This window comes from Copadichromis virginalis, linkage group LG10 (genome assembly GCF_057382275.1).
Source record: "Copadichromis virginalis isolate Kocher_CV1m ecotype Utaka linkage group LG10, C_Virginalis_male_GT1.1, whole genome shotgun sequence".
NCBI lineage: Eukaryota > Metazoa > Chordata > Actinopteri > Cichliformes > Cichlidae > Copadichromis > Copadichromis virginalis.
The window spans coordinates 12119637-12144611 of NC_140627.1; the positions used below are offsets into that span (position 1 = coordinate 12119637).

At 41.9% G+C, this 24975-nt stretch overlaps 1 protein-coding gene and 2 long non-coding RNA genes across 4 annotated transcripts in view; 1 reads left to right on the top strand and 2 right to left on the bottom strand.

Annotated features, from left to right (window-relative positions):
- LOC146699906 (uncharacterized) overlaps nt 1-24975 on the bottom strand; it is a 38383-nt gene that overhangs the window by 1123 nt on the left and 12285 nt on the right. Inside the window, exons 2-3 of one of the 2 annotated variants that reach the window (XR_014922488.1) lie at nt 1377-1445; nt 21-222 (exon numbers count right to left, since the gene is read on the bottom strand). This is a non-coding gene — a long non-coding RNA (uncharacterized LOC146699906). Of the gene's footprint in view, nt 1-20; nt 223-1376; nt 2253-24975 lie in introns of those variants that run through there. The other variant, XR_014922487.1, reaches the window with a different exon arrangement.
- LOC146699907 (uncharacterized) lies at nt 2966-7517 on the bottom strand. The gene is made up of 7 exons (XM_085471449.1): nt 7506-7517; nt 6117-6124; nt 5695-5800; nt 5406-5645; nt 4491-5375; nt 3675-4013; nt 2966-3037 (listed from the first exon to the last, which is right to left on the bottom strand). The coding sequence occupies exons 1-7, from the start codon at nt 7515-7517 to the stop codon at nt 2966-2968; spliced, it is 1662 nt and encodes a 553-aa protein (XP_085327575.1).
- LOC146699908 (uncharacterized) lies at nt 24297-24750 on the top strand. Its single transcript, XR_014922658.1, has 3 exons — nt 24297-24375; nt 24481-24585; nt 24665-24750. It is a non-coding gene; the product is annotated as an uncharacterized LOC146699908 (long non-coding RNA).

The following is a 24975-nucleotide window of genomic DNA, read 5'->3' on the forward strand; positions in this document are numbered from 1 at the left end:
GCATTTGCTACAGAACAGACCTCAAGATAGACAATCAAGCTGAATCATTGCACTGTTACAAAACATCCATCCATTTTCTTCCATTTATCTGCAGTTGGGTCCCAGAGGCAGGATCCTAAGCAGAGCACCCCGGAACTCCCTCTGCCCAGCCACCACCTCCAGCTTATCCAGGGGAACTCCTCCCAGTGGGACATAGACACGTAGACAAAACCTGCTGGTACCCTTTGGTCAATGAAAGGAAAAAGTCACAATGGTCACAGAACTAACTAATCTGACTAAATAATAAAAATTCTATGAATGTTAACCAATGAACGTCTATCGTTCGAGCGTGTATCACACTCAACATGGACCAGAGGAAGTGAAAGGAAAGATGTCTCAGGAGATAAGATAAATAATCATAGACAAGCATGTTAAAGGCAAAGGCTATAAGACAATCTCCAAGCAGCTGGATGTTCCTGTGACTACAGTGCACATATTATTCAGAAATTTAAGATCCATGGGATTGTAATCAACCTCCCTGGACGTGGCCGCAGGAGAAAAATTGATGACCAATCAAAGAGACAGATAATCTGAATGGTAACAAAAGAGCCCAGAAAGACTTCTAAAGAGATCCAAGGTGAACTTCATGCTCAAAGCACATCACTGTCAGATCGCACCATCTGTTGTTGTTTGAGCCAGAGTGGACTACATAGGAGATGACCAAGGAGGACACCACCAACAAATCACAAAAAGGCACATCAGCTCCATGTTCACAGAAGGAAAAATGAAGCATATCAAGAAAAGAACACTGTCCCTACTGTGAAACATGGAGAGGGATCTGTTATGTTCTAGGGCTGCTTTGCTGCATCTGGCACAGGGTGTCTTGAATCTGTGCAGGGTACAATGAAATTTCAAGACCATCAAGGGATTCTAGAGAGAAATGTGTTGGCCAGCGTCAGAAAGGTTGGTCTCAGACGGAGGTCATGGGTCTTTGCAATAGGACAATGACTCAAAACATACAGCTAAAAAACACCCAAGAATGTCTAAGAGGATAACATTGGACTATTATAAAGTCGCCTTCTTGGAGCCCTGACCTCAATCCTATTGGGCATCTTTGGAAGGAGCTGAAACATGCTGTCTAGAAAAGGCGCTCTTCAAAAGAGGAAAATACTGGAGCAGTTTGCTCATGAGTGGACCACAATACCTGCTGAGCTTTGCAGAAGTCTCATTGACAGTTACAGGAATAGTTTGATTGCAGCGATTGCCTCAAAAGGTTGTGCAACAAAATATTAAGTTATAAATTAAGTTATTAATAAATTTTACTTCCTTACTACTTACTAAATATCTTGTTTCCCACACTGAAGATTAACAATATATTGGAAAAGCAAAATACTTACCACTCAGTTGACATCTTTCTGTCCAACAGCTCCTTTTCTAGACTCAAGAGTCTCCAGAGTCTCCAGAGCCTCAAAGAAAGTAAAAAGCAAGAAGAGGGAAAACCAGCAAATTATTTAGAAGCTGATTCGATTCTTAAAGGCTGTCCAGCCATTATAGCTGACAACATAGAAACTGAATATTAATCTCATACAGTCAAATTACACTATAGCAGGAGTTGGCAACTTTTCTGATGAGTGCAATCTAAAAATTCTTCAGAAGTTAATGTGTCACATCAACCAACTTTTTTCAACTAGCCAACCTTTTTCCTACATCAAACCCTGCCCCTGGCTGTGGAATGCAGGCAGTCGTAAGAAGGGAAACTTGTTGGAGTTCTAAATGTCACAACTTGACAGTTTTCTCTGCTTTCACATTTTTCAGCTCAATCTCCCTGGCTCTGGCCAGCTCCGCCCATAAGTTCTAGCTCCTCCTTCAGATGAAACTCTTTCGCATTTCTCTCTCTCCAGCTGGAGATGAGCCAGATGAACTCGTAGCCTAGCATCCTGCTTTGAACCTAAGGACTATCGAGAGTGGCTCAAAATGAGGCAGTGTCATTGGCAGTCTCCTCAGGCAGTCCCTGAGCAAGAGGCGTGGACACATACAGTGCTATATTTTGATCTGGCAACAGGGGAACATGCTAAGATGCTACACCATGCTCAGCCAACTCAGGTGGACTGGGAGACATTTGCAAGGCCAATATCCCCTTATCCACCAAGCCAGACACCAGAGCAGCTTTTAGCTCAGCTTTATGCAGAACTATGGAGACCCCAATCCCGTAAAATGATGCCACCTCATGCAAATAGTTTTTCCTACAGGCATCGAGCTGGGCAAGCGACAGGTTAGCCGTGTTACGTTCTGGTCCCGGCAAGTAAATAAACGTAACAAATAGTTTGCCCCACTCACTTCCCACCCACGCAAAAACCCCAACAACGACACCTTTTTTAAGTATTTAAGCAGCCATTTATTTTCCTCAGCAGTGAGCAATGCCAAAACAATAAACAAAACTCCCTATAAAACAATCCCTAGTCTTCCCTACACCAAAATAAAAAGAAGCCAAAACAAAAGACAAGTCACTTACCTATCTATCTAACGAAAAACAGGAGAAAACTTGTTCAACAAAAGAAAACGGCTTCTCACGCCTACTAGGCTGCGACAGTGAAAGTTATACAATAAAGGAACAAAAAAGTGACCGCCACTGGTTAACTTATTTACAATTATTTACATGGCAAGGCTAGAGGTACACGTGAATACTCCAGCCTGCACTACAATAATCACACACACAACTCCGTGATCGAGTCAACGGGGTTCCCAAAAAAACACTGCCAGGTGTCTGTCATCCGGACGTTAAGTACTGGAGGTGGTCCATCAATTATCCAATCCGAGGATAGGTAAAGACTCCACCCGGATACTTAGCAGCCACGCCTAGGTGTCCACCTTCTAGGAGAGGGAAAAGAAAGAAAAGGGAAAATACCACCAAACACATCACTGGGTCATAACAGTTTCCCCCACCCAAAAAAAATCAAACATCCAACCCCACACAAAGATGTTTGATTTAAGCCCTAGAGAGGGCATCAGCCATAACGTTCTCTAAGCCCTTTTTATATCGGATCTCAATGTTGAAGTCCTGAAGGAGTAGGGACCAACGCATAAGGCGCTGGTTACTGTTTTGCATCCGAGATAGAAACTGGAGAGGGTTATGGTCAGAGAACACAATGGTTGGAACAGGACTAGATCCCAGGTACACTTCAAAGTGCTGCAAGGCCAATAGCAAGGCTAAGGCTTCCTTTTCAATCGTGCTGTAATGCAGTTGGTGTTTTAGAAATTTTCTAGAAAAGAAGCAGACTGGGTGGTCAATGCCATTGTCATTGACTCTCCGGGTGGTATGCGCTTGAAGTGTGATGAGTGACTCCGAGCTCTGTCATGACCTGGGCAAAGATTTTAGACATAAAGTTTGTGCCCTGATCAGTTTGGATGCGTTTAGGCAACCCGAAAGTGGAAAAAAACTTAACTAATGCTTTCACAATCCCACGGGTTTTTAATGAGCGTAGTGGAATGGCCTCCGGATAACGAGTGGTAATACACATCATGGTAAGTAGGTATTGATTTCCGGACTGTGTTTTAGGAAGAGGACCCACACAGTCAACAATGACATGTTCAAAAGGTTCCCCAACAACCGGGATGGGTTGTAGCGGAGCAGCGGGAATCGCCTGATTTGGTTTACCGGCAAGCTGACACGTGTGACACGAGCGGCAGAATCTTACCACATCAGATTTGAGACCAGGCCAAAAGAAATAACGGAGGACACGGTTATATGTTTTTGTGATTCCCAAATGACCGGACATAATGTGGTCATGTGCCAAGCTTAGGACCTGGGGACGAAGCGACTGCGGAACAACAATCTGCTGCACTCCCTCATGGGTGCAGCCAGAACTGGGAGTCCAGTAGCGCATCAGCACCCCATCCTCAATAAGGTAGGACGCAGATCTCCCACTCTTAGGCTCGGTCACATACGCCCAACAAGATGACAAGCTCTCATCATTTTTTTGAATTTCTATAAGCTTGTCTTTATCTACTGACAGAGTCATAGTCTCCTCATCCGGCTGAAGTGATACAGAGACAGGGGTACCTTCACAGGCGGGTTGCAAGCTCAGTGTGTCTGAAGCGCTTAAGAAAAAGTCGCTAAGACCCACCACGTCACCCTGTTTGCGTGCCTGCGCACGTGTCACAGCACACACGGGAAACAAAGGAACAGCATTTGATGTAGCACAAGCGAAACCACTATTATCTGTAAGTGGTATATCAACTACTTCTGGCGACGGAAAAACTGTGCAGCCAGCTAGATCGTTTCCCAAAATGATGTCAATACCTGCCACCGGTAACTGGGGGCGCACCCCAAGCTTAACCTCACCAGACAAAAACTGAGACGAAAGCTGCACCAAATGTAAAGGAACCCGTATTACACACATCCTAACTCCCCAGGCTAACACATCAGCCCCACAATAGGATTGAGCTGAAAACGGTAAAACCCCCTCACGAATGAGCGACTGTTTCGCACCAGTGTCTCGCAAAATACTGACGGGAGCCCGCCGATCTTCCCCTATCAAGGAAACAAAACCGTGTGACACAAATGGCTTAAACTCCTCATCTACCTTATCATTTTCGGGTACCATCACCTCCCCCAAAGGAGGAGGGTTTATCTGTAAAAGGTTTATTGGGGAAGGAGATGCACCCTTCCTGGTCATTTCTTTTCTTTTCAGAGCAGGGCAAACCGCAATAAGGTGTCCCTGCTCATGGCAAAAAAAACACACGCGGTTCTCAACGGATGAGGGGATGGCACGGCGGGTGCCCCTTGGAGACCATCGGGGCGGGCCACCGGAAGACGAAAAACTGTGAGCAGGAGCCGAAAACATCACTTTATGTGTCAACACAAACTCATCAGCCCGTATAGCAGCAGCGGCGAGAGTCGTAACCTTCTGTTCGTTTAAGTAGGTTACCACAGTGTCTGGTAGTTGATTTTTAAACTCTTCTAACGTCACCAACTCACGCAGGTCTTCCAAGGTTTTTACTTCTGTAGCATGACACCACTTATCAAACAGAGTTTTCTTTTCTCTGGCAAACTCCACATAGGTCTGGTTGGCGGATTTTTTCCCATCCCTAAATCTCTGCCTGTAAGCCTCTGGCACAAGCTCGTAAGCGCGTAGGACAGCAGCCTTCACCGTATCATAGTCAAAACTGTCCTCCAGAGAAAGAGCGGTGCATACCTCTTGAGCTTTCCCCACCAATCTACATTGGAGTAAAAGAGACCACACATCCTTTGGCCAGTGCAGCGCACCTGCGATACGTTCAAACACTGTGAAATACGAGTCCACCTCAGTTTCCCGAAACGCCGGCACCATTTTGATGTGTTTACTCACATCAAAGCCACCACCTGGCATCGGGGCCGGTGGCTGCGGAGATGGCGACTGCGGGGATGATGACCCCGGGGAGGGTACCTGCGGGGATGATGACTCCGGGGAGGGTACCTGCGGGGATGGTGACTGCGGGGCTAACCGAGGTACAGGAGGGCTGGCAGACACAGAGGCTCCCCTCTCTACCTCCAGAGCCCTGATCCTCAAGTGCATAGCGTCCACCTCCAACTGCTGTTTCTTTAGCTCCACCTCCTTAATGCGCAGCGTTAACTGCAGCTCCTCCACAGAAGGGCTAGGCGGAACAGGGAGATGGTGACTGCGGGGCTAACCGAGGTACAGGAGGGCTGGCAGACACAGAGGCTCCCCTCTCTACCTCCAGAGCCCTGATCCTCAAGTGCATAGCGTCCACCTCCAACTGCTGTTTCTTTAGCTCCACCTCCTTAATGCGCAGCGTTAACTGCAGCTCCTCCACAGAAGGGCTAGGCGGAACAGGGAGATTTTTCAGTGGGGCAGAAACACCAGCAACAGCCCCCAGCTCAACCCTCCTGGACGAGCCCCCAATATGTTACGTTCTGGTCCCGGCAAGTAAATAAACGTAACAAATAGTTTGCCCCACTCACTTCCCACCCACGCAAAAACCCCAACAACGACACCTTTTTTAAGTATTTAAGCAGCCATTTATTTTCCTCAGCAGTGAGCAATGCCAAAACAATAAACAAAACTCCCTATAAAACAATCCCTAGTCTTCCCTACACCAAAATAAAAAGAAGCCAAAACAAAAGACAAGTCACTTACCTATCTATCTAACGAAAAACAGGAGAAAACTTGTTCAACAAAAGAAAACGGCTTCTCACGCCTACTAGGCTGCGACAGTGAAAGTTATACAATAAAGGAACAAAAAAGTGACCGCCACTGGTTAACTTATTTACAATTATTTACATGGCAAGGCTAGAGGTACACGTGAATACTCCAGCCTGCACTACAATAATCACACACACAACTCCGTGATCGAGTCAACGGGGTTCCCAAAAAAACACTGCCAGGTGTCTGTCATCCGGACGTTAAGTACTGGAGGTGGTCCATCAATTATCCAATCCGAGGATAGGTAAAGACTCCACCCGGATACTTAGCAGCCACGCCTAGGTGTCCACCTTCTAGGAGAGGGAAAAGAAAGAAAAGGGAAAATACCACCAAACACATCACTGGGTCATAACAGCCGTAAACACAGAAATATCTAATGTAGACATTCAAACATAGTTTAAAAAAAAAAAAAAAAAAGAAAAGAAAACCAGTCAATAGCACACAAGCCAGCTACCCTAGGGCTACCAATAAACGAGAACCTTCCCCCAACACACACACACACACACACACACACACACACACACACGAGAAAAATCTATAACAACGGGGTTATCCAATAAATAAAAATACCACTGAACCTCTCCCCAGTCCTACCTACCCTTGAATGCTAGCCTACCTAGCTTCTGGAGTGTACCAGGCTCGAGGCAACTTTAAAGGCAAACTTTCAGTGCTCAAAGCACTGAAAAGCCTACCCCCAACAGGGACCCAAATCCCCACCCGGGATTACTCCGAAAATAACAAAGGCAAAATAAAAAACGAGTGCCTGAAGGAAGAGCTTACACTCAGCTAGACACTCCCCTGTGCTAACTGGGGAGAGCGTCCCAAATACACCAAAGTTAAACAACGGACCCAAAACCTGATACCCAGCCATTTCAGTTTCTTTCATTCAAATCCCGTTGTATGCAACTAAAACATGTTTATGTTTACTTGAATAGAAACAGTTTACAGTTCTATAATTAGCCACAGATTTTACATTTTTCTTCAAATTTGTTTAGAAAGATTCCACTTAAACTACCCTTAAACGTACTATTCTCTTAAAGATAATGTCAATAGCAAGAGGTGGACCTATCAGCATTGCCTAGCTATACACCAAATAGAGCCACACAGGTCAGAGATGGACAATAGTCACCTGAGCAGGACAGTAGGGCTGTGTGATTTGACAAAATATATCAGATGACAGAATTGAAACATCTACCATTTAACATTATACTCTAATTTGTTTTGTGGTGTCAAAATACACAGTTTACAGCAAAAAAAATAAAATAAAATAAAATAAAATTTCATCGTTTGGATGGTCACCATGTGGATGCAGGCACAGAATACCAGCATGGCCATTGAGGATGAGGCAGAACCAGGTAGCTCCAAACAGAAGGACCAGTCAAAACAACTCAAGGACCTTAGTCCTTGGGTGGCTGTAGCTCAGGAGTGTAGGTGCAGGTAGAGCAAGTCATCTACTGATCGGAAGGTTGGTGGTTCGATTCCTGGCTTCCCCTAGTCTGCATGCCAAATATCCTTGGGCAAGATACTAACCCCAAATTGCTCTCCGATGCATCCATCGGAGTATGAATGTGTGTGAATGTTAGCTATAAAGCACTTATAAAGATATGCTTGTGCGAATGGGTGAATGCACAAGTTGTGTAAAGCGCTTTGAGTGCTCAGATGAGTAGAAGAGCGCTACATAAGAACCAGTCCATTTACCATTTAAAAAAAGAAAAGAAAAAAAAAGAAAAAAAAAGAAAAAAAGAAAAAAAAGAAATAAAAGCAAATGACCACTGAAGTACTCATCCCATTACCTGATTTTTGGCAGAGAGGCTTGTTATCCATATGAAATCCCAGAACACTACATGGTCTTTCTGTCTGTGACAAACTACAGGAAAATCCTACGCAAAGCACCATAGTAAGTTTTTGATGCACATGCAGAACAGTTTCAATGCATGCTACATCACCACCTTAAAAGCAACAATTTTATCAGATCCAGGGTCAGAAGCTACAGCAAAGGAAGAAAACGCCACCAGAACCAGCCCCCAAAACCAGTACGCGCTGCAGGTCCACAAGCCAAATCACAAACAGCAGCAGACCCAGATCCAAAAGCTACAACTCCACCAGTGACTACTCCCCAGGTTGTAGCACCACAAGCATCAACTACGCCTAAGCAATCTACAGCACAAACTGTAGAAGCAACAGTACTACCAGCAACAGCCTCACAAGCTACTCCTGCACCACTTCCAGCATCATCACCTCAAAGATATTCTCAAGCTGTTGCAGAGAAATGGAAAAAAATAAAAAATAAAATAATAATAATAATTCTTTGTTATTGTGTAAACCAGAATGTTCAGAATTGACATTGTACAATTGTACCCTGTCTGGCAACATTTTGATCTCATCTCTCCAAATAAGGTATGCACACAGTAATAAATATCACAAATGATAAGTACCATAATATAAATAAACCACACCCCAGATCCTATAATCTGATTTCTGTCTTTTAGTTTATTGAAAGGTGAAGTGTTTGCTGTGCTCCAAAGAACTTTAATACAGCAACAACACCTCATCTATGCTGAGGCCTTACAGAGCCCTGCGCGAAAACAAGGAGGCTATCCAAGGTGGACCAAGCTCAGTTAAGTTTTTTTAGGTTGTAAGGATACAGTCATTTTATACATTTAGATTTCCCATGTCATTCATTTATATTTGGCTTGTAATTACAATATATGTAATTTCTCAATGTTTTGTTTGTTTTATCAGGGGAGAGGAATGATGTGGATGAGGCCTTGGTCAACATGGTGATTCCCAGCCCTTCACTATTGTGGAGGACAGTGGGTTTAGAAAGCTTGTTAAAGCTTTGAACCCTAACTATGTTCTCCCCACAAGTCAGGTGTGTATCTTAAAATATGAAGCATGTTTGCAGTTTTCCTATATTTCCATATTAAGAGCGGTACTTTATTTTGTTTAGGCTTTGAAAGCTATGGTGGACCAAAGATACAAAGAGTCCAAACTAAAAGAAAAACTGACTGTGGCAAAGGCTTCTGCAGTTAGTTTGACATCTGATATGTGGACCTCCATTAACACAGAGGCTTACCTAGCTGTCACCTGCCATTTCACCGATTCTAACACTGCATTGCATTCTGTGGTGTTAGGTGTTCAGCACTTCCCTAAAGCAAATACTACTATCAATTTGTCCCAAGTAACAGCAGCGCTCATGTCAGAGTGGGGCATTACAGACAAAGTTACATGTTATGTGACTGATGGAGCAGCAAACATGGGTGCTCATGCAAAGGAACTTTGTTTGTGTCACAGTAATTGTGAGGCGCATACATCGAACCTAATGGTCAAAAGCTCTTGATCAACACACCACGCTGTCTGAGATCCAGACCACCTGTAGGAGGATAGTGGGATATTTCAACGTTTGTTCCATTAGTTCATTACTGCTTTAAACACTTAAACCCCCGGAGAGCAGCCATTTGGCTTTTCTAACAGGGTTCCATCTCTAAATGACGGCTGGTCAGCAAACCTGGGAAACCCACAGATAATTGGAACTATGGCACGAAACAGCTTCCAAGACATCATGCAACACCTACGCTTCATGACAAGTCCACCCGCAGTGATCGAGCAAAGACTGATAAGTTCGCTGCAATTTCCAGTGTGTGGGGATCATTTGTCACCAACTGCATCACGTGCTACAACCCTGGTCTACATATCACCGTTGATGAACAGCTTTTCCCATCAAAGACTCGGTGCTGTTTCCTGCAGTATATTGCAAGTAAACCTGACAAGTTTGGGATCAAGTTTTGGGTGGCTTGCAACCTAAAATCCAAGTGCATTTGCAATGTCTTCCCATATCTTGGCAAGGACCCCAATCGTCCCACTGGGGAGAGACTTTCTGAAAATGTAGTAATGAGGCTGATGGAACCATTCCTAGACAAGGGCAGAAATGTTACCACGGACAATTTTTTCACATCGCTTTCACTTGCGCAAAAACTTCTTAGACGGAAAACCACCATCCTCGGCACAGTCAACAAGATTCGCAGGGAAATTCCTCAATCCACTCGACAGACAGATCGCAATGAATTCACCACTCAGGTATGTTGCAGGTCTTTTGTGGTTCTATGTTTATGTGTTTCATTGTGTGTAAAAGGGCTATGGAAATAACAATTTATCTTATTTCTTAGGTGTTTTCAACCTCTGCTGCCACGCTGACGGCGTATGCGGCCAAACGGAAGAAGACCGTCTATATTCTTAGCAGCATGCACAGCGTGGTTCAGACTGATAACACTACCAAAAGGAAGCCAAACACTGTCACCCTTTACAACAAAACAAAGTGTGGCGTGGATGTGATGGACCAGATGGTTCGGGAGTACACTGTCCGCAGAGGAACACGGCACTGGCCAGTTGCCGTGTTTTATAACATGATTGACATGGCAGCACTGAATGCACATGTGCTGTATCAAGCATGCACCGGGACGAAGGAAAGACGGGTGGACTTCCTGGTGGAGCTTGCAAGAGAGTTGGCTCACTCTCATGTAGCTGCGAAGAAGGCAAGAAAAAAAAAAAAAAAAACAGTTGCTTTGGACACAACCCTCCACACCTAGCCCTGGAAAAAGAGCCATGTGTCAGGTCAAACACAAATGCAAGAACAATCATGCCACTGTGCGATGTGTTCACTGCAACAGATACACATGTGGTAAATGCAGACAACGGATACCATGGCAGTGCCAGGATTGTGAGTGATTGCTGAAAATGTTGAAATGTACTCACTCACTTTTTATTATTATTTGTAAATATGTGTACAAATGGTTGGTTTTTTGTACTGTTTTTATCAATAAATCTCAGCAACAAAGGGCATACACCCATGTGTGTTGATTTCTCCCTAAGATGGCAAACTGAAACACTCCAAGTTGGTGACTTTTGGAGATTTCCCTGGATGATTGAGAATGCATCAGACGAACACAAAAGGAAGTTCACAGCTTTTAGCAGCTCCCCCACCCCCTCATTCACACACCCCCACTCCCCTCCCTCCAGAATTCCCAGGTAACAACCTAATATACATATGAATGACTAGCCAATTTAGCTTCCACTTGGCTGAAGCTAAAGCCTAGCTAAAAGCCATTTGGCTGCTCTCCGGGTTTTAAAGGTAGAAAGGTAGAAGCCTGGCAGTGCTACTGTTAAGGAGCTGCTGCAGTAACACAGCTTGAATTAATCAATTTGTGTTGGCTGTTTCTTTGGAGAGGCTGCAGGAACAAATGGGCCGGCCTCCACTGAAGTTAATTCAAGAGGTGGATACACGTTGGAACAGCACATTCCAAATGCTTCACCGTGTTCATGAGCTCAGGGAACCTATTGGAGCATCGTAAGCTGGCCTGCACACTGATATTTGCCCACTGTCCTCTGAACAGTATAATGCTCTCTCCATTTAATGATACCACCACTGAGCTGTCAGAGGAAAAGAGTGTCTGGATCCAAAGTAATTCCACTTCTAACAATGTTGCACCATGCACTAAATGAAGAGGAAATAGGAGCGACGTGTTGACATGATCATGACTGGTTTCATAGTATCAAAGTCGTTGTCTGACTATTACCAACGGGTTATTGTAGTGCACAGTTTAAGGTAAGTAGTCCGCAAGGTACATTATAATGTCAGAAAATTGCATTCACGAAACAAGTGTGTTGTTTTTCAACTTTTGCGATTTACTGCATATCAGTAACAGAAACTGAGGCAGGTAAGTGTGCTCCTCCTCTGCGCTCTCATTAAAGGGTAAACAATTTTTGCAGGGGGGGGGGGGGGGGTAACAACTTTGGGACAACACTGGAAACAGTGGCGGTCCTAGCCTGTTTGGCGCCCCGGGTGAACACTCCCTCCCTTCAAGGGGGGGGGGGGCTGAAGTCAAAGTTTACATTGATTTTAGCAGCAAGCAGGCGCACAAAGGGCTCTCTCGCTCACTTTTCACCAGTGTTGGGTAAGTTACTTTAAATTAGTAACTTAGTTGCATTACTAGTTACTTCTATCAAAAGTAACTCCGTTACTTCAAGTTACTCGTTACTTTCAGAGTAACTAGTTACTAGTAGGGCTGGGCGATATGACCCAAAATTCATATCTCGATATTTTTTAGCTGGATGGCGATATAAGATATATATCTCGATTTTTTTTTTTTTAAAGCCATAAAGTAAGAACAAAAAGAGAGTTCTTAGTCAAAGCTGTGTCCCAGATGTCACACAGGCACTTTTATTAACATAGAGCATAGATGTACATAAAATTTACTCAAAAATAAATTACGAGCATTTATTAAATAATAATGCTCCATAAATAAAAGAAAACTGTTGTTTTTGTGCATAACAAAAAGCTCACAATTGTGCAGTCAAAATGTAAACTAAAAGACGCTGAGCACAATAACAAAGACAGATTTCACAGCTGCTCTGTTCCCAACTTCTACTGCGTGACTGATAGCCTGGAGTTTGAAATCCACTTCGTAACCATGTCTCTTAACAGGTGCCATTTATGGTCCTTATTAGGGCTGCCACAAACGATTATTTTGATAGTCGACTAGTCACCGATTATTTTTGCGATTAGTCGACTAATCAGATCATCATCCATTGAACGTAAAAGTACAGCTTATTGCACCAGCAGCATCTGCTCTTATATAACTATCATTAGCTTACAGCTTTAAGTGTTTAAGGTCTGTGCTAACTAAAAATAAAGACAAGATGATAGTTTATTGAATTCTAATTAAATGTGCAGATTGTTTCGGTGGAGTTTAATAAACTCAGCCGATTTACTCAGGAACAAATAAAATACTGAAAAAAGCCAAACAATAACATTTTTAAGTTATCTAAGTGACTTGTATATGTTTAACCTGAGTAGGGCGGTGGGTTTGAAAACGATCTGCCGGGAGTCCGGTGCTCTCATGGCACCCGGCTAGCTATCGAGCTAGTGGGTAACAGACGCCTCCGAAAACGTCGGAGCGCTTTTGAAAATATGTGGTGTCCTGATAAACTGAGCAGATATTTGAGGTTTACACGGCTACATTCTCGCCTGAAAATATGTTAAACGTTTATTTTGTGACCCAGAAAGAATAATGAGAGTAATATTAAAACTAACTAGCTGCCGCCATTGTTGACAACTGCGCTGGGCCGCGCTATGAATTCTGGGACACAGTTTCTTCTTCTTCGGGGTTTAACGGCAGCTGGCATCCTTGTACATGCAGTGCTGCCATCTTCTGTTTCAGTCCGTTATTACACTCTTAAATCCTGCTACTTATTCCTGCTTTTGGGATCTTACAAAGCTTCAAATGACGCGTCAACTATTAAATCAGTCGTCGACGATTTTGATAGTCGACGTAATCGTGACTAGTCGACTAATCGTGGCAGCCCTAGTCCTTTATACACACACACAATACGGTAATATTACGCTGAAGCACAGTACGTATCACTCCGCGAGGCTCAGCCGTAATGCTCCGACAATCCATCAAGCGGTGTAGCTCCGTAGCTTACCAAAGTCGTACTAAAACATTTTGACAGATTGCTGAGCGCCGTGTACCACATAAAATCGGTTCGCGGCCATCAAGCACAACCAGAATTCATACATAAGGCGCGCTGTCAACTTTTGAGAGAATGAAAGGGTTTTAGGCTGTGCAGCGCCTCTGGGCTGCATGGCGTTAGCGTGGTTAGCTCGTTAGCGTGGTTAGCTCGTTAGCGTGGTTAGCTAGCTAACACGTTGACGCCGTCCAGCCCCACACACGGGGCGATGCGCAGTAACTCGTTAACGCAGATTTGCCGTGTCCATCTTGTCGCTTCCTGCAGGTGAAGCGATGGGGGAGGAGGGGGAGTTGTGTTCAGTGAAGGAGGGGCGAGGCCGAGTAACGCTGCGTAAAGACAAAAGTGGACGAAAGAGAGGCAAACTTGCGGCTCCACATATATAATTATAACGTAACATAGACTATATCGATATAAAGGATATTGTCACAGCTTATATCTCGTATAAAAATATATCGATATGTTTTAAAAACTCGATATATCGCCCAGCTCTAGTTACTAGGGAAAGTAACTTTGGTTTTACTCAGAATTCTCTTGTTAATGTGTTGCTTCCGTAACTGGATACCCAGCAAGATTGCCAGTCTTCTAGCTTGCTTACTTGCCACAAGTGCACTGTACCACCTACCAATAGAAAGGAAAAAAATTATGTGCACATTTCCACGAGAGAAATCCCACGCCTGATTCTATCCTAGCCTGCTTTTTACATCCAACACAAAAACTGCAGTCGTGGCGCTTTCGATTGTACTCAGAACTCGGAAATTCTGCCTTCTGAATAGGAAGATGTAGGTAACACCAGACTGCAGATGAGCTGCTTACAGAGCTGGACTGGGACCCAAAAAAAATAAAATAAAATAAAAAAATAATCGTCCCGTCTTGATGAGAGAGAGATAGATAGAGAGAGAGAGAAATAGAGAGATAGATCTATCAATTGTTTGTTGTAAGACTCAGATAAATTTTTTATTTTTTATTTTTTTAAAGAGACATTTTAAATGAGAATAAGAAAGTATTTCCTTGTGCCCCCCTTTCCCTTTTAATTCCCTACATGGACCCCCTGGCAAAACTTTGCTAGAGCCGCCCCTGCACAGTTACCAGCTGTCAGCTACTTAGAAAAGGATCCTGGTGTTATTTGTCTCTCAGAAACAGTTCATAACTTCCCTTCAACTCATTCATGTTAACTAAAAGGTAAACCTGTTTCTCCATCACAGCTTTGATGATTCAGTAAGGACATCTCCTGGTTTCATCTTCATGTTTCCCTCTCACCACATATACAAACCCACATCATGACCAGCAGGTTTACAGCTGTGGCTCCAGCAAACATCAGCTGATAGTACAAAGTAATATTAAATAAATTCTAACAACAGCTGATCAAGCTTAAACGTGCTGCTGTTGTTTACCGCGACAACCGCTGGTTTCCTCTTTCTTTAGCAAAGTGGGCAATAAATAAATGAGAGAGAAAAGCTGATCAGCTGATCATTGATCAGTTTCATGATTGAAGTAGAAACAGGAGAGGGAGGAAGAGAGGATGAGAGAAGAAGAGGCAGCTGTGCAGCGTAAACACAGAATAACTCCAGCTTTGTGTCTTTTTCATTGTAGCTGAAGTCTGGGACAAACTGTGTTCCTTTTCACCTCAATACGAAACGCATAATATTTTCTCTGAATACGAGACGATTCCGTTTTTTACGGGACAGTTGGCAACTCTAATAATTAACCTTATGAACAAAATAAAGTTCAACATCAGTAACCTAGCACCCACCCAGCTGTATAGAAACTCCGTCATGCTAGCTAGCACGCAGTACGAAAAAGTCGCATAACGAAAATAAACTCCACCTAAACTTGGTTCATATCTGACCCAGATGGACTGTAGGTTATAACTTCTTACCTAAAGTTCAGTTCACCTGACACTCTCGGACCAGCGGCCGCTTCGGGTCTCTCCTCTTGCCTCCCTTTTCCTTCATCCACCTGCTGGCCTCCACCACTTGCTAATGTTATTGAATCTGTGGAAGCTCCGCGATAGCCACCACACGAAGTAACGAATAACGAACCCATCTAAATCCCAGTAACGAGTAACGCGTTCCTGGTTTTGGCATAATAACTAGTTACCGTGCTCGTTACCACAATGATAACGTAGTTACTGTAACGCGTTAGTCCCAACACTGCTTTTCACATATAGAATTTTGAAAAAACATCTGTGCAAATTATAAGTCTGTATCATAATGTCTGGTGTTTTCGTGTTTGTCGGTTTGTTTTTATTTTTATTTTTGTTTTATTTTGCAAGTTGGTTATTAGATGCCCTCCAGCCGGCCCAGCCAGAGAATCCCCGCCCTCTCCTCCCTGTGCAAGCAGCAGGCGCACCTCGCAAACGGAGGGCACCCTTACTCCCAGCAAATGGGCGATAGAAAACCAATCGGTGCCTATGCCATTCCCAATATCCGCTGGCTGATGTCGGGGCAGCATGAGTACGAGCAATTTTTTTTTGGCCGATGCCCGTGATTAGGGCTGCCACAAACGATTATTTTGATAGTCGACTAGTCACCGATTATTTATGCGATTAGTCGACTAATCAGATCATCATCCACTGGACGTAAAACTACAGCTTATTGCACCAGCAGCATCTGCTCTTATATAACTATCATTAGCTTACAGCTTTAAGTGTTTAAGGTCTGTGCTAACTAAAAATAAAGACAAGATGATAGTTTATTCAATTTTAATGAAATTTGCAGATTGTTTCGGTAAAGTTTAATAAACTCCTTGCTATCTAAAATATAACAGGACACCGGAGTATATTCTCCAGCATCTCACACTTCTGATAATCAGCTGTCTGCTTGACGTTTATTCAGCTGTGTAAAAACTATAACTTTAATCTCAGCCAAACCGATTTACTCAGGAACAAATAAAATACTAAAAAAAAGCCAAACAATAACATTTTTAATTTATCTAAGTGACTCATATATATTTAACCTGAGTCGCGAACAGAGATGGGCAGTAACGCGTTACTTGTAACGCGTTACTGTAATCTGATTACTTTTTTCAAGTAACGAGTAAAGTAAGGGATTACTATTGCAAAATCGGTAATTAGATTACCGTTACTTTCCCGTAGGAACGCTGCGTTACTGCGTTACTAAAACCGTGATTTTTTTTTGCGAGAATGTCTCATGACAGTGACGTAAGCAAGTGCGACGTTGGTGACAGCAGCTGTGTGCAGATCAACAATGGATAATATATCGAGTGCGGGAGAGAGTATGAGCGTGCAGCGTTTAAAGTGTGGAAGTACTGACCTTACTTTGAGTTTGATTCCATAAAAAGTGACAAAAACATTAGCGTCCATCGTGCGTGGGAAGAAAACTTCTTTTTACAGCGAAAAAAAACCCTAAACTTCTGAGCAAGCACCGAGTAGCTACGACGTGATGGGAAACTCACAGAGACACTCGCGCGGATTCTTCAACTGACCGCAGCACACCTACACCAGGGTAACCCTCCGCCTACCCTGCTCCTGCTTTACAGGTGAAAATAGAGCAAAAGGACCGCTGAGTCTTTGACTTTATTTATTTTCTGCTGTGTTTTACTTGCATCTGTTTGAAAGAGTGAGTGAAAACACAAAAAATATTTTATTTTATGTGCTGGAATGTGTAGAAAATAGGTTTAAATGTTAAACTAATTTATTCAAGTCAGAGAATGTTGCATATAATTAAATGTTTTGCTTGATGCATAAAGTTAAAAGATTAAAACTGATAAAACAAGTTAAAAAAAGAGACTTTTCCATTTGATTACATTTTGTATGATGGATTATGTAGAAAAAGTAGAATTGGGCTGAAAGATCTATCACTTTATCACCTCTTCAGGTTGTAAATCGTGTTTTTAAAAAGTAACTAAGTAACTAAGTAACTAAGTAATTAATTACTTTTGAAAATAAGTAATCAGTAAAGTAACGGGATTACTTTTTGGGGGGAGTAATCAGTAATTAGTTACTGATTACTTTTTTCAAGTAACTTGACCAACACTGGTCGCGAAAGACGGCGGTGGGTTTGAAAACAATTTGCCGGGAGTCCGGTGTTCTCGGCGCTAGTGACCTAGCCCCCGGCTAGCTATCGAGCTAGTGGGTAACAGACGTCTCCGAAAACGTCGGAGCGCTTTTGAAAATATGTGGTGTCCTGATAAACTGAGCAGATATTTGAGGTTTACACAGCTACATTCTCGCCTGAAAATATGTTAAACGTTTATTTTGTGACCCAGAAAGAATAATAAGAGTAATATTAAAACTAACTAGCTACCGCCATTGTTGGAAACTAAGCTGGGCCGCGCTATGAATTCTGGGACACAGCTGCTTCTTCTTCTTCGGGGTTTAACGGCAGCTGGCATCCTTGTACATGCTGTGCTGCCATCTTCTGTTTCAGTCCGTTATTACACTCTTAAATCCTGCTATTATTCCTGCGTCTTTTGCAATCTTACAAAGCTTCAAACGACACGTCGACTATTAAATCAGTCGTCGACGATTTTGATAGTCGACGTAATCGTGACTAGTCGACAAATCGTGGCAGCCCTACCCGTGATGCTGCCCCCCACCACGATGCCGCCCCGGGCAACCGCCTGCGTGGACTGCGGTAAAGTGAGCCGTCATTTGTGAGCCGCGGTCAAGCCAGCCGCCTCCTATCCGCCGCATAAACTTCCTTGCGCTTTTACACCAGTCTTTACGGTAGCGCCTTTTCGCTTTATATCCTGATTGAAAGCCTAGACTCGCGCACACATGCACGCGCGTGAACAGTCACACGCACGCGCGCACACAAATTACAATGGAACAGCCCAATACAGCCATCGTGACAGTCTGGTTGCATATTCAAAAATTCATTAAAAATCATTCTTAAAAGTTGATGCCAAGCTTTCAACACAATCCTCTTCTCGGACACCTACTTTACCTCTGGGCCAGTTTTTACCCAGATTTACTGTAATATTACTCAGAAATCACAGTAAACTCATATTCAGTGCAATACAGTCAATGCACTACAATTATGTTTATTTCAAAAATTCATTAAAAGTCATCCTGAATAGTTGAGGTCCAACTTTCAACACATCCCCCCTCTGGGACACCTACTGTACCTGTGTGCCAATTTTCATCCAGATTTACTGTAGAATTCCTCAGAAATTAAAGGGTACTTGTATTCAATGCAGTCGGCCAATACAATAGAATTATGTCAATTTTCAGAAATTCATTAAAAATCATCCTGAGTAGTTGATGTCCAACTTTCAACACATCCCTCCTCTGGGACACCTCCTGTACCTTTGTGCCAAGTTTCAGCCAGATTTACTGTAGAATTCCTCAGAAATTAAAGGGTACTTGTATCCAATGCAGTCGGCCAATACAGTAGAATTATGTCAATTTTCAAAAATTCATGAAAAATCATCCTGAGTAGTTGATGTACAACTTTCAACACATCCCCCCTCTGGGACACCTACTGTACCTGTGTGCCAAGTTTCATCCAAATTTACTGTAGAATTCCTCAGATATTAAAGGGTACTTGTATTAAATTTCACCGTCAAATTAATAAAGCTTCTCTGGTTCTGATTTTTCTGTAGAATATGTATATTTTGGGCATAAATAAAATTACATTGAGGTGCAGAATAGCTTTCCAAAAGCTAATTTTGATAGTCTTTAATTACTCATTTTAATGTCAGATCCTTTAATCTGAGTTGCACAGTGGCATGGTGTTTAGCACTGTTGCCCCATAGCAAGAATGTTGTCAGTTCAATTCCACCATCATGCTGTTTTCTTTCTGTCTGGAGTTTGCATATTCTCCACATGTTTGCATGTGTTCTCTCTGGGTACTCTGGCTTCCTCCCACTGTCCAAAGATATGTGTGGAATTGATTAATCTAAGTTATAGGTGTGAGTGCTAATGGTTTTCTGTCCCTGTGTGTTTGCCCTGCGCCAGACTTGCGACCTGTCCAGGGTGTACCTCGCCTCTCGCCCTATGACAGCGACCTCACGCAAGCCTTTAGAGGACAAACGCAAGTGAATAGATGGATGTTTCAATGTAGTTGGTACATTATGACAAAAATGATACACTTTACTTAATTACTTAAGAATTGATTATCACAGTGGCAATTATCAGAATCGTTAAAATTCTGAAGTGATTAAAAATTTGACTTGGTCTTCTCATTTGCATTCTATTTTTTATCCTATTGTATATTTTATTCTATTTTTTCTAATATATGTAGTATTTTATTCTTTTCTACTTTGTATATTTCTGTACAGTATTTTATTCTTATTGTATTCCAATTTTGGTATATAACTTTTGCACTGTCCACTTCCTGCTGTGACAAAACAATTTTCCCACGTGTTGGAATAATAAAGGTTATCATATCTTATCTCTTTTTTCTCATTGTTTTCTGTTTTTAATGTTGGTTGATTTTACACTGTAATACTAAAATGTACAGCATTGCTGAGTATCAAAATATTTTAGTTTTACCTCACATTTTTCAACATTTAGCTTTCTAGGAGACTTTCTTTTAAAATTTATTTTCACAATAATAGTGAGGACCAGTTGTCAATGTTTTTCAAAAGTCCTACACACACTTTCCTATACTCAACCAATGTGTTATCATCTTCCAAAAATACTTCAACAAACCTGTATAATTTTTCCATAACACCAATTAACAAAATCACAAAACAGTTGCTCAAGAGTATTCACCCATCAGTGAAGTATGAAGGTTATTATACCATAATGGAACTTTACCAAAAAAAGACATTAATTATTTTGTCTAATTCATTTAAAATATCCATCCATCCATCCATCCATCCATCCATCCATCCATCCTCATCCGCTTTATCCGGGGCCGGGTCGCGGGGGCAGCAGCCTAAGCAAAGAGGCCCAGACCTCCCTCTCCCCAGCCACCTCCTCCAGCTTGTCCGGGGGAATACCAAGGCGTTCCCAGGCCAGCCGAGAGATATAATCTCTCCAGCGTGTCCTGGGTCTGCCCCGGGGCCTCCTCCCGGTGGGACATGCCTGGAACACCTCACCCAGGAGGCGCCCAGGAGGCAGCCTTGTCAGATGCCCGAACCACCTCAGCTGGCTCCTTTCGATGTGGAGCAGCAGCGGCTCTACTCTGAGCCCCTCCCGGATGGCCGAACTTCTCACCCTATCTCTAAGGGAGAGGCCAGCCACCCTTCGGAGGAAGCTCATTTCTGCCGCTTGTATCCGCGATCTCGTTCTTTCGGTCACTACCCACAGCTCGTGGCCATAGGTGAGGGTAGGGACGTAGATCGACCGGTAAATTGAGAGCTTCGCTTTTACACTCAGCTCTCTCTTCACCACGACGGGCCGGTGCAGCGTCTGCATTACTGCAGCCGCAGCCCCAATCCGTCTGTCGATCTCCGGCTCCCTTCTCCCATCACTCGCGAACAAGACCCCGAGATACTTGAACTCCTCCACTTGGGGCAGGAACTCATCCCCGACCCGGAGTGGGCACTCCACCCTTTTATTATTTTATTTCAAATATCTTTAAATGCAATGTATTTAATTATTTTTTTAAGTGTCAAAAATATTTTTTCAATGTGACACTAAGTACTTTTACAAGTTTCAACCGTTTATCTACTGAAATGTCCATTTTAAAAACCTTTCATGGGTATTTTTGGGTTTAAGTACAATTGATGCATCAATGGGTTCGTTTTTTTATGTGCCTGTAATACATTTTTGCGTTGCTTAATTGAACATCGAAAGTCAAAGGTCATCTGTAAACACTATTTATGTGTAACTAATATCAATTATCCAAATGATTAAAATTGAACAGGCAAGTATTAACATTTCTAAATCGCGCATTATTTTACTTTTCTGAAATGCGTCCGAGGATATCCGGTGACTATTGATCCGGGACACTGATTAAGGGTGAAGGTGATAGTAGCCTATAGCCCAATGAGTCAAGTACTTGCGGTGGCGGTGTGATGCGTGCACATGCTTCAACAACTGTAGGAACTACGGAATTACAATTTTACTTGACAGTCTTAAATACACTACGTTTGTAAACTTGGAAAAGTTACGAGTTCCCGTGGTTCTGCAACAGACAATAATGAGCTACGCAAAACGACAGATAAGGTAAGCATGCAATTAGCTTAAGCCACAAGTCATTACGTTTGCCTTATTGACAAAAAAATTTTATGAAGTTTTCCTTATGGCTTTTTGCTTCATATGTTATTTGCTTCCTATTACTGTTTTCTAAGTTAAATTTGGTTTTAACGTGTTTTTAAGTACTATGTATTTAGGTAGGGACACATTACGTAATAGATGTGGTATGACCACGTGATGCTCTCGGTAGCTCCTATAAACAAACAACCACTTTTAAACAACTTTGTTAGAAATAAATTTGATATTAATACATAATTTAATAACTTTTCCTATGTAGGCTTATTTCCTTGAACCCGAAACACAAATCATAAGACTGTTGCTTTGTCCATATCTTTGACTGTAATGGTGCGTTAACAATAATATGATTAGTCTGTTTCCATCCGAGACCATTTCGCTCACCCCAGTGGTTTTAAATAGGTCATTTCGAGTAATACAGGAAATATGTAAATATAACAAGTGCATGACAAAAACTGAAAATGTTATTGTTTGGCAAATACATTGAAGCCTTTGTTTTTTAATTTCTTATTTGTGTTACAGAACCTCCACATTTTCATCCTTTGGAAAGGCAAGTTTTATCCTTAAACAATATTTAGAAGTTATATTGTGTAAAAAAATTGAAATATAATTTTATAGTTGTATAGTTCTCTCTATTTTATTTAATTGTTTTTTTACTTGCATTTACAGACACGGAAAATTCGTTTGAAACATGAACATATACTAAAATGCATTGAGACTTTCTCCGAAAGACAAAACAGAAAGAAACACAGTGTTCACCGAGGAGACGCATTCTGGAGTAACGTGTGCAAAGACTTGGGAGTGCCAAACAACTATACAAATCGTAAAAAACTTAATCATGTTGCTCTGCACTACCAAAAGGTAAGCACTCTATGATATCTATGTTTAGAGTCTGAATACTACCCTGGACTTAGTATTTATCAAGGAGAGTGGCAAACATTTTTTAAGCTCTGAATTAATTACAGAGCAAAAGTTGAGTGAGCAACAGAAGTTTGTTTAGACATGAAGAACAGTGGATGAATAATAAAAATTGGGCCTTGCACAGGCACACCTAAGTATAACAAGGTGGAAGGATACGGTTTTACATTACAGATAGATGAAAATGTAATTACTACATGTGTATTAAACAGAACCATGGAAGTCATACACAAACCAAAAAATATCGATGTTGAAGGTGATAGTGGGACCTCCGCAGAGAACTCATCTGCTTTGGTACGTATTTCAAAACAAAATTACATGATTTCTTTGATGTTACATATATTGTTATGAATTCAAAAGTTGCATTTTTTAAAATTATATTAATGTTTAGATTACATGGTTAAACAATCATTTACACATGAATGTATTGTTTTCTATAAATTGTAGTGTAGTGGTAAGTCCATAGTGTAGTGGGGCGACCGTGGCTCAGGGGGTTGGGAAGCGTATCTGTAACCGGAAGGTCGCCGGTTCGATCCCCGGGCTCTCTGTCCTGGTCGTTGTGTCCTTGGGCAAGACACTTTACCCTACCGCCTACTGGTGTTGGCCAGAGGGGCCGATGGCACGATATGGCAGCCTCACTTCTGTCAGTCTGCCCCAGGGCAGCTGTGGCTACAACCGTAGCTGCCTCCACCAGTGTATGAATGCGAGAGTGAATGAATAGTGGCATTGTAAAGCGCTTTGGGTGCCTTGAAAAGCGCTATATAAATCCAATCCATTATTATTAGTGGTTAATAATAACACCTAACATGAGACATATTGCATTAATGGATGGAGGCACAAAAAACATAAACCGTTGTTTTTTGAAGGGCAAATCAAAATCACAGCTTTATTTGTTGGTCACAGAAAATGAGCATACTAAACTAAACTTGGAAAATATAAACTCACACTTTGCAGAGAGGCACACAAGGAAACACACAGCTTGAGGGACGACACGACACTGACTCAGAGAGCTTTGAGTACTCTGGTTGAGCAGAAAAGCAATATATATAAATCAGTCCATTTATCGTGTGTGTGTGTGTGTGTGTGTGTCAATCAATCTTTATTTATAAAGCACTTTTCATACAAAGATGTAGCACAAAGTGCTTTACATGGTTAAAAGCAGCCCACCCTGCCCTCCAACTCACCCCCCACACTCTCATTAACATAAAGTAAGTAAATTACTTGTATTATGTCCACACTGCAGAATACAATATTTTCATATAAAAGCCATATAAATATATATAAGGCTTCACAACACTGTGGTGTTCAACAAACATTGCTTCTTTACTCTACTAAAGAACTTGCTGTGACAACATGCAATACAGAGTAGTTGATTTCACATTTCTATTATACAGTTTCCATGCCTTTTTGCATAGGTTATATAAACATCTATTAAATTTGTAATATAGAGTAAGCTCTATGCTAAACCTTTTAAAATAAAACATGTAGTTCTTGTTTTACCTTACTATACTCATGAGTTAATAATTATTTCACACTCAGGATGAAGGAAACACTGGCGACGAAACATTGGAGATGTGTCCATCTGCAATGGAAGGAAATGAATCTCTCCATTTGCTCAAACAGGTTGGAATTATTTATTACATTAATTATAACTACTTTTACTCTATGAAAACAATGTCTCTATTTAAAAGTTATTTCTTTGTTTGACAAATAAAATGATATTCAAAGGATGTTGTGGAGGAGAGTGATGACAATGGCATTGTCCAAAACATTTCTCCTGAATTGAAACAACCCGGTGTGTCTCCATCACAATCGTCTACATCCCTCGAAAAGGTAAAGTATTTTCCACATAACATTTCTGTCATGAAATTACATCACCTATTTTTAATAAAGTCTTTCTGATGCATTATAGGACTGGAGTAGAAATTCAAACACAAGTGACAGTAGTAATGCTGAAGAGGAATTCTACAAATGCTCTTTGCCACAGCAGCCATGCTTTTTTTTTTTTTTTTTTTTTTTCTTCATTGATCAGAAAGACTGGCAAGACATTTAAAAAAAAAAAAAAAAAAAAAAAAAAAAAAAAAAAAACACAGAAAGGGAGGCTTTTCAAAAGTATGCAGTGGACTAATGTTGTAGCCACTGGCATTAAGTCAGTACACCCATTTTGCAGTTTTGGATTTAAGAGGCATACCATCAAGACCAGTCAGTCACATTCTAAGACGG

What these genes read in the sequence shown, in the direction of transcription:
- LOC146699907 (XM_085471449.1), bottom strand. An exon ending in CGGAGTCATCATCCCCGCAG is followed by an intron (nt 5,376 to 5,405) that starts GTACCCTCCCCG and finishes TCATCCCCGCAG; the next exon opens with TCGCCATCTCCGCAGCCACC. An exon ending in GGGAAGATCGGCGGGCTCCC is followed by an intron (nt 4,014 to 4,490) that starts GTCAGTATTTTG and finishes GTATCACTTCAG; the next exon opens with CCGGATGAGGAGACTATGAC.